Source organism: Emys orbicularis, chromosome 1 (assembly GCF_028017835.1).
Source record: "Emys orbicularis isolate rEmyOrb1 chromosome 1, rEmyOrb1.hap1, whole genome shotgun sequence".
In the NCBI taxonomy this organism is placed as follows: Eukaryota; Metazoa; Chordata; order Testudines; family Emydidae; genus Emys; species Emys orbicularis.
Genome location: NC_088683.1, coordinates 368940741 through 368954977, shown reverse-complemented (window position 1 = coordinate 368954977; position 14237 = coordinate 368940741). Strand labels below are relative to the sequence as shown.

At 51.2% G+C, this 14237-nt stretch overlaps 1 protein-coding gene and 1 pseudogene across 1 annotated transcript; both read left to right on the top strand.

Moving 5' to 3' along the window:
* Window positions 1–500: 500 nt before the first annotated feature.
* LOC135873762 (olfactory receptor 52D1-like) lies at window positions 501–1432 on the top strand. Its single transcript, XM_065398393.1, is given in 2 exon segments — window positions 501–834; window positions 837–1432. Coding segments are annotated over 2 exon segments (843 nt in total). The 5' UTR covers window positions 501–587.
* Window positions 1433–9084: 7652 nt separating this feature from the next.
* Window positions 9085–12029, top strand: LOC135873754 (olfactory receptor 51Q1-like; annotated as a pseudogene).
* The last annotated feature ends 2208 nt before the right edge of the window (window positions 12030–14237 follow it).

Sequence of the window (14237 nt, the reverse complement as noted above, 5' to 3'; positions counted from 1 at the left end):
CAGGGGGGCGTGAAGAGAAAGCCATAAGCAAACAGGAGGAGTGCAGATAGCAGGAGGCCAGAGAGGTACCTTGGCAGAAGCGTTTCAGCAATAAGATTGTCTTCAACTACCACTGAAATGCAAAATTTCTCCTCATCTTGATCTTGCAGGGAGCAAAATTTTCGGAAGTGGCCTAGGATACAGGATGCCCGTCGTGTCAGCTATCAACAGCACTGGCTCCGGCTTAGGGCAGGTCTACACTAACCCCCCAATTCAAACTAAGGTACGCAACTTCAGCTACGTGAATAACGTAGCTGAAGTTCGAAGTACCTTAGTTCGAACTTACCTCGGTCCACACGCGGCAGGCAGGCTCCCCCGTCGACTCCGCGGTACTCCTCTCGCCGAGCAGGAGTACCGCAGTCGACGGCGAGCACTTCCGGGTTCGACTTATCGCGTCCAGACAAGACGCGATAAGTCGAACCCAGAAGTTCGATCGCTCGCCGCCGAACTACCGGGTAAGTGTAGACCTACCCTCAGACGTCTTCACCCTGCTGGGCATCCCAGGACTGGAAGCTGCCCAGATCTGAATCTCCATCCCCTTGTGCTCCATGTACATCATTGCTCTGTTCGGGAACACCAGGGTGCTAGTAGTGATACTGGTGGAGCGAAGCCTCCAGCAGCCCATGTACCTTTTCCTCTCCATGTTGGCTATCTCTGATCTCATCCTCAGTTCCACCACGGTGCCTAAAACGTTGCTCATGCTCTGGTTCAAGGCTGGGGAAATCTCATTTGCTGCCTGTCTCACCCACATGTTCTTTGTCCATGCGGTTTTTGCTCTGGAATCAGCCATCCTGCTGGCATGGCATTTGATCGGTACGTTGCCATCTGCGACCCCCTGAGATACAGAGCTGTAGTAACAAAGCCCCTGGCAGGGAGAATAGGGGTAGCAAGCATGCTCAGGAGCCTGTGTGTAGTCCTCCCATTTGTCTTGTTCCTTAAAAGGTTACCATACTGTGGCCACCACATCGTCCATCACACCTACTGCGAGCACATGGGCATAGCCCGGCTGGCCTGTGCCGACATCACAGTCATTATTGTGTATGGTTTGATCGTCACTTTCCTAGCCATAGGGTTAGATGTTATCTTTATCGCTGTGTCCTACGCTCTGATCCTCAGGGCCATCTTCCGGCTCCCATCCAAGGACGCCCGGCTCAAGGCTCTCCGCACCTGCGGCTCCCACTTCTGCGTCATGTTAATATTTTACATACCGGCCTTCTTCTCGTTCTTAAGCCATTGCTTTGGGCGCAATGTCCCCGGCCACATCCACATTCTTCTCGCCAACCTCTACATGCTTGTTCCACCCACACTGAACCCCATCATTTACGGGGGGAAAACCCAGCCAATCTGGGCCAGGGTGCTGAAAACATTCGATCCTCAAAGGCGCAGCCCCTGAAAACTCTCCTGGAATTCCCAGCTGTCCGCTCAGAGCTGCTAATACCCGGGCTCTGGTCTGAAGCCTCGAGAAGTGTTAGGTTTCGGTGGGTCAGGCCGTTAGGATCACTGACAGAAATGCTGAGTTCAAGGTGACGGGAATATTCATGGATTTTAGGGAGAAGGAACGATCTAAGTGTGACCTCCTGGCTATCACAGGCCCTTACATTTACCCCTGTGTTAAGCCCAATAACTTGAGTTTCATTAATCGTTTTGAGAAAGGATCCAGTCTTGGTCTGTAGACAGCAAGAGATGGAGAATCCATTGCTTTCCCTGGCAGTTTGTTCCAATGGTGAATCACATTCCCTGTTAGGAATGTGTCTTCTGGTTCATATTCTGAAGCTCACTGTTTTACTGTGCTTCCCTGCCAGGGTGAGTAACCCCTTTGTGTGCTAGAAGAGGGTAGAAAACAAAGGCCAAAGAAAACCCCTTTCCCCAGTGACCGGGGACACCACAGTGCGTATGGGGCTGCAGAGCTGCCGTCCGTGACATCCAAAGCACCTGCATGACCTGCATGAAATGCATTCGGGTTTACATTGCTGTCAATTCGAGCAGGGCTTGGCCCAGTGTGGCGATCAGTGTGTGCCAATCACATATGCACAGGGCGGGATTTCACCCGGAGAGCTTGATTGCAGCTGGAGTGGACGGGACCTGGGTAATATCCCCTTCAATAGTTGGCGTGTCCTCTAGTGTCTTCCATGTCAAAAGCCAGCAGAACCTTGCTGGGGCAGCAGACCCAGAGATAGCTGGTCTGGTGTGTTCGGACATAGGCAATAAACATGGGGATTTGGAAGCCAGCTGTCCATGTGCTTCATGGTGTGCAGCGAGCGAGGGCTGGTGTGGGGGGCATTGCAGCTCAGCATGGCCTCAGGGAGGGGGGGAGCAGTCGGGGTAGCATCCCCTCCATTTCGGGGTGTCTCCATGGAGTCCACACACTCAGGGTCACGCAGGCACCGGGATCGTGTCCGTTGGGGCAGGAAAACTGCTTGATGCCAATGAAGGGTTTCTTGGGGGGTGGGGGGGTAAATGCAGCAAGATGGTGGCATAAGGCAGCTGCATTAACACAGGTACTTTTGCGATCAGTATTTACCCCCACATGCATGCCAGGGGTTCTGGTAACCACCCCAAAGCTCCTTTGCTTCGGCCATGCTTGGCTTCACCTGTTTTTATCCTGCCTGTGGGGCCACAGCTCCTGCCCTCTACCCTCTCCTCTGACCCCTCCGGCTCTGCCTGTCCCTGTCCTGACGCCAGCGCGTACGGATCCTGCCGGGGGACAGGGCGACACTGGGGAGATGGGCTGGACTCAGAGAGCTCTCGGTCGCCCTGGGCACCCTGGAAGAGTCCAGCTGTCACACCTGCTCTGAGGAGGCAGAGGCCCCTGGCCCTGTCCTTGACGACATCCAGGACATCACTGACAGTGCTGAGTCACTGAGCATGGGAACCCCCCCGAGCAGCAAACCCAGCCCCCGGGGCGCGGATCCGCCGTAGCGGCTGGACAAGTCCCTGTGGGAGGCTCTGTGTGGGGAAGGGGAAGTGGCCCTGTGCTGCCGGATGTCCAGTAACAGCCCTCCGAGCGATGCAAAGGGGTCGATTCGTCTCCCCTCCTCTCTGCCCTGCTGTCGCTGGTGGTGCGGGCTAGGACCTGGCGGTGCTACTCTGTGGTTGCTGCTTTGGCTTGCTGTGATGCGCCATTAGTATTTGATTGAAATCATAAAAGGGGGCTGGGGAGATGCAGCAACCGCTGGAGTCAATAGACATTGACCCTGCCAGGTGGCCGGACCAGTACGTGACCAAGGCAAGGCGATAGAGGTTTGTCTCGGATGCACGCCTCTGTGTGTCATGCCTAGATTGCACCTACCATGTACAAACACACACACACACACACACACACCCCGGCCCGTGGCAGCTGTCTGTCTGTTGAGATGGGTTCTGCCCGGCGAGGTCTCCCCAGGATCTTTGCCCCCCTCCTTTAGTCAGTAACAATGTGCCCTTTACTCCCCCCGGCCTTAGTTCTATGAAGGTAGCACCTAGACGCTGCACCAAAGAGCGGGACCCCGTTGTGCACAGCCACACGGACGACATCTGGGAGGCTGGACAGACACATACTATCTCTGCACAAGCCAACGGGCTAAAAACAGCAGCGCGGCCGCGGCAGCACGGGCAGTGATGCAGGCTGGCCACCCGCGTATGCAGCCAGGGGGTCGGGTGGGGCTGTACTGACCCAAGCTGCCATTTTCCGCGTGTTGGCTGGAGTGGAGCTGGTGCGTGGCTGGCTCTGCATGCCGGGAAGCCTCCTCCCTGCTGCGGTGTGGCCCCAGGCAGAGTGAGAGAGTGTCTCTGCCTCCCAAGAGCTTATTGCATGGAAAAGAACCATGGTGGGAAACTGAGGCACAGAGAGATGGAGTGACTTCACCAAGGTCACACAGGCTGTCAGTAGTATAACCAGGAATAGGACTGCAGTCTTCTGACTTGCAGCCAAGGTCCTGGTCCATTGGACCATGCTGCCTCTCAGCTACGAGGTGTTCTCCGAGCTCCTCCTTATGGGGCAACATTATGGGGTGGTCTCTCCAGTCCAGGTTGCCTCCTCGGCTTGTTCTGTCCAGCAGGAGGAGGGCCCCCGAACCGCTCCCCAGCTCTTTTCACCTTGCTGTGGAGCAAATGGGCCCTCTCCAGCCCAGAAAACACTGCCCCCCAAGGAGGCCATGAACCAATCAGGGCTCGGTCTGCTCACAAATGCTGAGCTCAGCTCAGGGAGGCACAGAAGTTGCACCGTGCACAGAAATTGAGGGGATGGAGTCCCTCCCTCCTAGGCCATTCTGCAGCCTTTCCTGCAGCCCCACAGATGGCTGCTGGGTCCCTCCCGTCCCTGATGAGGGTAAGAACACAAGAACGGCCATACTGGTTCAGACCAACGGTCCATCTAGCCCAGTATCCTGTCTTCCGACAGCAGCCAATGCCAGGTGCCCCAGAGGGAATGAACAGAACAGGTAACCATCCCTGTTCCCAGCCTCTGGCAAGCAGAGGCCTGGGACGCCATCAGGGTGAGCTGGCTTCTGGAGCTATGCACTTGCCCATCCTGCCCCCTCTCTTTCCCCTGCAGCTCGGCATTTTCCCAATTCCACTGGGGTCAGGGCCTCTCACAGCTGCTGGCAAACACCGGGGCTAGCAGAGCCTGGCCCGGCAGTAGAACTGCTGTGGTGGAAGCTCCTGTCACACAACAGCGCCGTTACCATGTGGCTCCGCAGAGGGGCCAAAGGCTGGAACGTCACCTACGCGACCAGGAAAGGGTTAAGAAATGCAGGCATGGGGTGTGGGTGGGGGGTAGCGGAGGTGCTTGCAATGCCACTGCCCATGTCTGGCCTGCTCTGTGGCTCACACTGAAGCCCTGAACTGCCCGGGCCTGTAGCAAACCCATGTGCAGCAAACGGACACCAGGGTCGCTCAGGCGATCAGATGTAGATGGTCACACCTGGCCCTTCTGGCCGTGAAAGCGGCGAAGGAATTCTGGAAACCGCCCACCCGCGGAGGAGGCCGGACTAGAATTTGGCTTTTCAGCCTCCAAAGCAACAGATCTCACTCACCTGTAGTATCAGGTCCCTTATCCTCTGTATGGGCCCAGCCATTGGAGGCCACTGTTTGTCTCACACAGACCTGTACAAAGCCAGGGCATGACGGGCTGTCACTTGTTTTCGATCCCTGGGCTGCAGGGCATGGACCAGGGACTCTCCCAGTTCTGTGTTTGGACAGGTGCTACAGGATGAGATTTCCTCCTGCGTATGACTTGTCTGCGCCTGCTAACCTCATTCAGCTCATTGCCCGAAGACGTCCCGGGAGATTTCACAGTATAAACTGCTCCGCCTTGGCTGGGGGCTGGGGACGACTGGACCTGGCTTCTCTCCTCAGGGGGAAGCTAATCTCTCTGCCAGGGAGTCGGGACGCTTCGGGAATGCAGCAGAGGCAATTCCGTGGGGAGAAGTCATTCATATTGGTACAGCACTTTCAGGGCCCGATCCTGACGCTCCCGACGCTTTGGCTACGTGCTAATCCGAAAGAAGCTGAGGAATCAAGGTTACATAGGAACTTTTACCCCATTTTTGCTTCCTTTACTTCTGTGTTTCCCAAACCTTAACAACCTGTGAACCCCTTTCACTAAAATGTCAAGTCTTGTGAACCCCCTCCTAAAAATGAATATTGCCAGGGATTTTCTCCTTTACCTGAGTATAAATTATAAAAGCAGTGAGCTTGGAAATGTAACATTTGTTTTTATGACATGCTTATTACACACTATTTATTATTAATTCTTATTTATTACAGTATTTTTATTACATTATGAAAACGGCAACACTCTTCCAAGATCTCACTTTTGTAGCTTGTATCACTTTGAATAACCAAGTTATAAGACAAGGCTCCTATGTTTCAGCAAGGAGGATCAGCTGTGAAACAGCAGGAAGGGATTTAAGAAGCCAATTCAAAGAGTTTCTCCTACACAAGCATTCAGGTCTTGAGCAGTCCAGGCAAACAGCGCACGTTACAACAAAGCTTAAACGTGTTCTTTATAATCATTTTAAAAACAAGACTAGCTGCCTATTTAATTTTAAAAACAGCCAAAAATATCCACCTCCCTTTCCATTTCTTGTAAGGAGTCTTGAAGTTTAAATCTCCTCAGTGTGACAGAGAAACTTGCTTTGCTCTGCTTAGCTCTTGGAAGTCCAGGGGCTCCGGGCTGCCGGCCCCGTGCTGCCCGGGGTCCCTAGGGACAGCTCTGTCCGCCATTAGGGATTTTTTTCCCGAGAACCCCATATAACATTTCACAAACCCCAGTTTGGGAACCGCTGTTTCACTTGTTCCCGGTGTTAACTGTGCTTTTTCCTAGGTTCATCGATTCCCAGCTCATCTAGCCCGCCCTCCTGTGTAGTGCAAGACTGAATCTCTCCTCGGAGTTCCTATGTCAAGTCCCTAACTTCTCTGTGAACTATAGGCCATGCTTAGGGAGAATCCCAGTCTGAATGCAAAGCTTCCAAGGGCTGGAGAATTCACCACATCTCTCAATAAGCTGCTCCAGTGGCTGGGATCTTAGTTCTTGTCTGAATTTGTCTAGCTTCAGTTCCAACCATTGGCTGGATCGTGTTATGCTTTGTCTGCTAGACTAAAGAGCCACTTACTCCCACACAAGGAAATAAAGAAACAAATCAACAGAGCCAGACGTGTACCCAGAAGCCTCCTGCTACAAGACAAGCCCAAGAAAGAAGCCAACAGAACTCCACTGGCCATCACCTACAGTCCTCAGCTTAAACCTCTCCAACGCATCATCAGTGATCTACAACCCATCCTGGACAATGATCCCTTACTTTCACAGACCTTGGGAGGCAGGCCAGTCCTCGCCCACAGACAACCCGCCAACCTTAAGCATATTCTCACCAGCAACCACGCACCGCACCATAACAACTCTAACTCAGGAACCAACCCATGCAACAAACCTCGAAGCCAACTCTGCCCACATATCTACACCAGCAACACCATCACAGGACCTAACCAGATCAGCTACAACATCACAGGCTCATTCACCTGCATGTCCACCAATGTTATATATGCCATCATGTGCCAGCAATGCCCCTCTGCTATGTACATTGGCCAAACTGGACAGTCACTACGCAAGAGGATAAATGGACACAAGTCAGATATCAGGAATGGCAATATACAAAAACCTGTAGGAGAACACTTCAACCTCCCTGGACACACAATAGCAGATGTTAAGGTAGCCATCTTACAGCAAAAAAACTTCAGGACCAGACTCCAAAGAGAAACTGCTGAGCTCCAGTTCATTTGCAAATTTGACACCATCAGCTCAGGATTAAACAAAGACTGTGAATGGCTATCCAACTACAGAAGCAGTTTCTCCTCCCTTGGTGTTCACACCTCAACTGCTAGCAGAGCACCTCACCCTCCCTGATTGAACTAACCTCGTTATCTCCATACTGATTTATACCTGCCTCTGGAAATTTCCATTACTTGCGTCTGATGAAGTGAGGTTCTTACCCACGAAAGCTTATGCTCCAATACTTCTGTTAGTCTTAAAGGTGCCACAGGACCCTCTGTTGCTTTTTACAGATTCAGACTAACCCGGCTACCCCTCTGTTACTTTACTCCCAGCAGTGTCTCCCCCATTCAGTGCTCGGGTTTATTTTATTAAGTCTCTTGCTGTAGGGCAGGTTTTCCATGTATAGAAGCAAAATCTCTGTCCTTTGACCCAGGGCTGTCAGAGCCGAAGCCCCGTGAAGTCAAAGTACAGACTCCCACTGACTTCACAGAGGTTTGGATCAAGACTTTACATCCTTTACAAAGAATGCAGGTGCCGATCTGCTTCACCCGTCATTCAGATCTGAGCCAGCAGCTTAGGGCATTTGCATTACAGAAGAGACTAGAGCCCCTTTGATGGCTAGTGGGTTTCCTTCAGTTCTCCAGTCTCCATCCAGAATGAAATCGCTGTCACCTGTTTATATGGTTCTGAAAATTTACTAGATTATCCAAGGTTGTTTCCAATCCTTAAAAGCAGAGCCCCTGTCACTCTGGACGTTCTAGTCTTCTGCATCCCTTTCTCCGAAAGCTTCCCTGTGCTGATAATTTAGCTGGAGGTTACACTAAAATACACAATTTGGTTCCCCCCCCCAACTTTTCATACATTTAATATTTATTCAGGGACCAAACCAGCATTTTGAAGTTTGCCCTGCACGTTTTCCAAATACCAGGAGATGATGTTGCACATCGGAAGAAAAAGAATGGGGTTTATGGGGTAGAAACTATAATTCATTGCTATATTAAAGTGCATCCTATGTATGTTTGGTGGCATGTTCCCAGTGTGCCTGTGCTCTGACTTGAGGCAGAACAGGGAATCCTCTGGTGTATCATCCATCTCTAACTCTCCTGTAAATGTGCAGACAGTTAGCTTAGCTTTGGGCTTTGCACACATTTGTTTCGTTGCTCAGTTGTACATTTCCTCTTCACCACTTATGGTTGGCTTGTCCATTTTAATACAGATCATCCTCAGTACACCACATCATCTTTCAACAGCACCAATGCTGCTCCTTCCACATTCATCCTGATGGGCATCCGGGGGCTCATAGAGTCATAGACTTTAAGGTCAGAAGGGACCATTATGATCGTCTAGTCTGACCTCCTGCACAACGCAGGCCACAGAATCTCACCCACCCACTCCTGTAACAACCCCCTGACCTATGTCTGAGCTACTGAAGTCCTCAACTTGTGGTTTAAAGACTTCATGATGCAGAGAATCCTCCAGCAAGTGACCTGTGTCCCATGCTGCAGAGGAAGGTGAAAAACCCCCAGGGCCTCTGCCAATCTGCCCTGGAGGAAAATTCCTCCCAACCCCAAATATGGTGATCAGTTAAACCCTGAGCATGTGGGCAAGACTCACCAGCCAGACACCCAGGAAAGAATTCTCTGTAGTAACTCAGATCCCACCCCAGCTAACATCCCATCACAGACCATTGGGCATATTTACCGCTAATAGTCAAAGATCAATTAATTGCCAAAATGAGGCGATCCCATCATACCATCCCCTCCATAAACTTATCAAGCTCAGTCTTGAAGCCAGATATGTCTTTTGCCCCCACTGCTCCCCTTGGAAGGCTGTTCCACCTCTGGCTTTTCCTCCCTTTCAGTTCTATTCACATCGAGTCACTTGTAGGAAACTGCATGTTTCTGTTTGTCATAAAAACAGATCCAAACCCGCGTGAGCCCATGTGGGCTATTTCCTTTCTACGCTGGCTGTCATTAACCTGGGTTTGTCTCTGTCCACGATGCCAATGGTGCTGCATATATTCTGGTTTAATTCCAGAGCAATTTGTTTTGATGCCTGTTTTGCTCAATTTTATTTTGCTCATTTATTTTCCTTCCTGGAATCCTCAGTGTTTCTGGCCATGGCCTTGGATAGATATGTCGCCATCTGCCCCTTCTGAGATACGCCTCCGTCCTCACCAGTCCAAGAATAGCCAAGATCGGACTAGCTAGTCTATGCAGATGCATCCTAGCAGCACTCCCCTCGCTCTTTCTGCTGAGGGGGTCACCGTTCTGTAGGTCCCATGAGCTCTCTCCTTCGTATTGTGTGCATCAAGATATGATCAAGCTGGTATGTGCCGAGATCACATTCGATAGCACGTAGAGCTTGGCTTTAGTCATTCTCATAGTGGTGCTAGACCTGTTGCTCATTGTCTTGGGATTGTTAAGGCAGTCTTGAGCATTGCATCCCAAGAAGAACATCTCACGGCTTTAAACAATTGTTTGTCCCAGATCTTCTCTGTCTTCCTATTATACATCCCCAATGGTTGGCTTGTCTACGGTTCACAGATTCAGCAGATGTGGGAAGGTTCCATGTGCTATAACAAATATGATCTATAGGCCAAGGCAGCAGATTGAATATGCATTTGCGTTTCCTTATATTGCACATCTTCTGGGTGGGTGCAGATATTATTGGTCACCATTCGTATTTAATCATTATTAATGTCAAGTTAGATGATTTGGGCCATGCCAATTTATACCACCTGAGGATTTGGACTTATAGATCATAAAGCTTTTTCTGTGCAGTCAGGAAGAAGGAATTTCAACCACACAATGAATGGATTAAATATACCCAGAAGAAACATAAATGTAAACAGATCAGTTTTATTGATTACAAATCTCCCAGCCCATAAAGTGAGTTGAGGTGGTGAACACATCTGATTAATCAATTTGTTATGACAAGTGCCCTTCGAGAATCTAAGCCCCCATCTCGCAATGCACTAAAAAATTTGTAGATGACACAAAAAATTGGGGGAGCGGTAAATAATGAAGAGGACAGACGGTTCTGGGTCACTTGAAAAACTGGGCAAAGCAAGAAATATGTATTCTCATATGGCTAGATGTAAATGTATACATCTGGGAACAAAGAACTTAGGCCAGTGGGCTCCTCAGCCAGCTCTTTTAAAACTCTTGGGTGAAAGTTATCCAGACCTGCTGATTTTAAAATATCCAACTTTAGTAGCTGCTTTCAGCATCCTCCTGAGATACTAGTGAAATGGAAAGAGTGTTAGCATCACTATATGATATGACTACATCATATGTTTTTTCCTAAATACTGAACAAAAATATCTATTGAACACTTTCGCCTTGTGTCATTTGGCTTCCTTTATCAATTTTCTATAATTCCTAGCAGATATATATACTGCTGCCTTCACTTCCCCTCTAAACCTGGTCTTTTTTTTTTTTTTTTACATATATGGCCTTCTTCTTCAATTGTGCGATTAATTTTCAGTTCTGTGATCAGTTCCTCTTTATCGGGTAGGACATGGTCTAATATAGAATTCCCCCATGTTGGATACAACACTTTTTGAGTTAGGAACCTCTCATCTATAATATTTAAAAATCCCACGGATGTTTTAGCACTGCCAGCACGAGACATCCAGGATGTGTCACCCAGATTAAAGTCCCCCATGATCAAGTAGCTTTTTTTCCTAAACATTGTAGATAGGTGCATAAGGAGCTGGTCATCCTGTACCTAGTGGGATTTGGGGGGCTAGCAGACACCAACTAATAGTGCGTCTTGTGCTCTATCTGTTAGGACCTGGATCCAGACGCGTTCAAGAACATTTTCATCCAGGTTTCTCATTTTGTGCCACAATTGCATTGATTCTAAGGCCCAAGGGAGCAGTGTGATCAGCACAGTGCACGCTATGGGACTGAATCTTGTGATTCCTGCACTAGTGCACGTTGTTCTTCTCTGCTACGGATGTGACTCTATCACACCCAGTAACTAGAACTGCAGCGGATCTTATTTCCACCTTGAATTTGGCTAGCTTCAATTTCCAGCCACTGGACAGTGTTCTGCCTTTGGGTATGTCTCTATTGCAATCACAGGGTGAGATGAAAGCTCGGGCTAGCTTTAATCTAGCTATTTTGTGATGGTAGGGGGCAGGGCTCAGCAACCCTGGGGCTCACTTCCAGTTTATGTTCCTAAAGCTCATGCTTCAGGGCTCCAGCCAGCCCCCTGCAGGGGTCAGGAAGGGATTCCTCCTCCCCCAATGCATTCTGGGTGTTTTTAATCTCCTTCCCCTGAAGCACCCGAGATTATGATGGCTGGAGATGGGGCACTGGACAGGGAGAGCTGGGGCTCTGAGGTGGAACCAATCGCTCTCTCTCTCTCTCTCAGAGACCAGCTTGGCTGGCTGGTTCTTGCTCACTTGCTCTGGGTCTGACCATCATATGTGGGGTTGGGAAGGACACCAAATTAGCAGGGACCTTGGGTTTTTTTTGCCTTCCTCTGCAGCGTGAGGGGGCGGGTCACTTGCCAGGATTATCTGGGTATCTCTCACTTGATCAGTTCCCTGCCATTGTGGGGGCCTCATGCCCCTCGGTCTCTCCTGTGCGCTGCCTGGGGCCCAGTCTCCCGAGGGCTGGAACACTTTGGTCTCATTTCAGTGGTTGAGTTCAGCGTGCGGAGCTGGGTGGGGTTCGTGGCCTGTGTTGGACAGGAGATCAGACTGGCCAGCGACTCTCTGACTCAGTGAAACGAAGCTGCAGCCCTGGCACGCTGGGTAGTGATGCCCAGGGCTCGCTTGCACAGACATGCACATTACTGTAGTGTCACTGCTCCCGGACCCAGCGCTAGCCAGGTTGAAGCTATCTGGGGTATGTCCATGGAGCTGCAGCCATGCCTGGTGATGACGGCGTGGACCTCCTGGCTGGCAGAGTAAAGAGGACCCCATAACATGATGGTCAAACTCAAGGGGGTTTAATTGAATCTTTATTCATGGCCAGGTTCCCAGCTCTCCCTGGGAAGCAAGAATGTCTGTGAGAGCCAGGGGCTTGAGCGAACATCCACACCCCCGGCGTGAGCTCTAAACCTGTCTACCTGTGGGTCATATTGGGTAAGGCTGGTCCAAGAGTAAGTTCCACACGCTCCTGGGTTAATCTTTAACTTCCCCCTTGCTTTATTCCCGTCTTTAAATACTTGTAGACATTCCCCACTAATGGAACGGTCCCCAAATGGCTTTCATTAGTGGTACGTTATAATTACCCTTGTGCTGCGAGCCGAGCGGGCGCACGCCGTTACCAGTGCAGCCTTATGCCTCTGGGGTGAAGAGAAGGTCTCCCCACTCCTGCGGCCCTGCGCGTTGCTGGTAAGTAGGCCGATGAGACGGGGTACTAGGCGAAGGGCTAGGGGGCGGCTGGTTGTGCTCAGCAAAAATGTCATTGCCAGGCAAGTCTGTCGGGCAGGTGAGCTTTTAAAAAACGTTCTGCTCCCAAGATGCACCCGCCGTTGTTGCAGCTTCAGACATTCCTCCAAGCATGTTAGTTACGTGGGAGATCGGGGGGCGTCTGTGACGCAGGGAGTCGGAGCAGGAGCGTTCACGGCATTTACTACACTGGAATCGTCTCACGGTTTATTGTCCCGAACAGCAACGACAACAGGACAGAGGGACTTACAATGAGTCCTTGTCCTCCTGGCCCTGGTGCAACCTGCTGGCACCCTGGAGACCGAGCACTGAGTGAACCTGGCCCCCTGCCTGCGGAATGTGCAGTGGCCCAAACTTATTTCCAGCACCGCTGCAATGTAGCCAGGGATTTCAGGCTGGCCAGCTGCCCTTATCCATGTGCCCAGCAGGGAACTGGAGACGTGCTGCAAGGCACACATGTGAAGGGATGTACCATGTGCGTGGGACGCACGGGCCCTAGTGCACACATGTGATATCTACTATAATAGGCCCTGATCTCGCAATCAGATCCTACTGCCAGGACCCCCGTGGCCTGCGTGCAGCCCCGTTGCAGGGGGCTCGGCAGGAATCTGGCGGTGAGGCTCTGATTGTAGGACGGACGCCATAGACCCTTCACTTGAGAGCTGCCTTGCATTTGCCTCCTGTGCTCTTGTTTCACACGTTGGAGGTGTGATAGGTGTGTGTGAGAATGGACCCACACAGTGCAGGGGCCGGGTTCTTTACCTGGCTGCCTGCTTAGATTTAGGGCAAATTTTTCATCTCAAATGTTGCTTGAAAAATCTTTGGCTATGCCTAGTTTGGGGGTGGGAATTGCCCTGCCGGGATTCCTGCTGCTCAGCCAGGGCTCCATCCTGCCGGGTGCTGAGCACGCAGGCCCCGAGCCAGCAGGGCAATGAAGCACAGGAGTAGCCCCACGGGAGGGGAGCGCGTTGCTGGACTGAGCGCCCAGAGACTCTGCCCTCCCTCGCACCTAGCAAGGCCTGGCCCTGGACTTGTCGCCCTCATGACGAAGGGGGGTTACTGAAGGCCAGGGGAGGAGCTGGCGTGGCGAGGGATGAAGTCAGGTCTCAGGCGCTGCATAAGGAACATCCCACAGACAAGGTGGGGGAGGGAATATCTTTGACTGGACCGACTTCGGTTGGTGAGAGAGACGAGCTTTCGAGCTCACACAGAGCTCATCTTCAGGCCTGAAGGCTTGGCCCAGCCCTGCAGAAGAGCTCGGTGGGAGCTCAAAAGCTTGTCACTGTCTCCCACCAACCGAAGTTGGTCTGATCGAAGATATTCCCTCCCCACTGTCCTGGGATCACCAGGGCTACAGCAGCGCTGCATACATATAAGGAACATGTCATATCAGGTGTGCCGCAGGCACATAGATAACAACAGCCATGGGAACGTATGGAGCCCCGTACAATACACACTTGCCAGAGAGCTGAGAACTGCCACCTGTCCTTTAGGTGGTGCTGTCCCTGGAAGTAACGATTATCACCCCAGGATTATTAT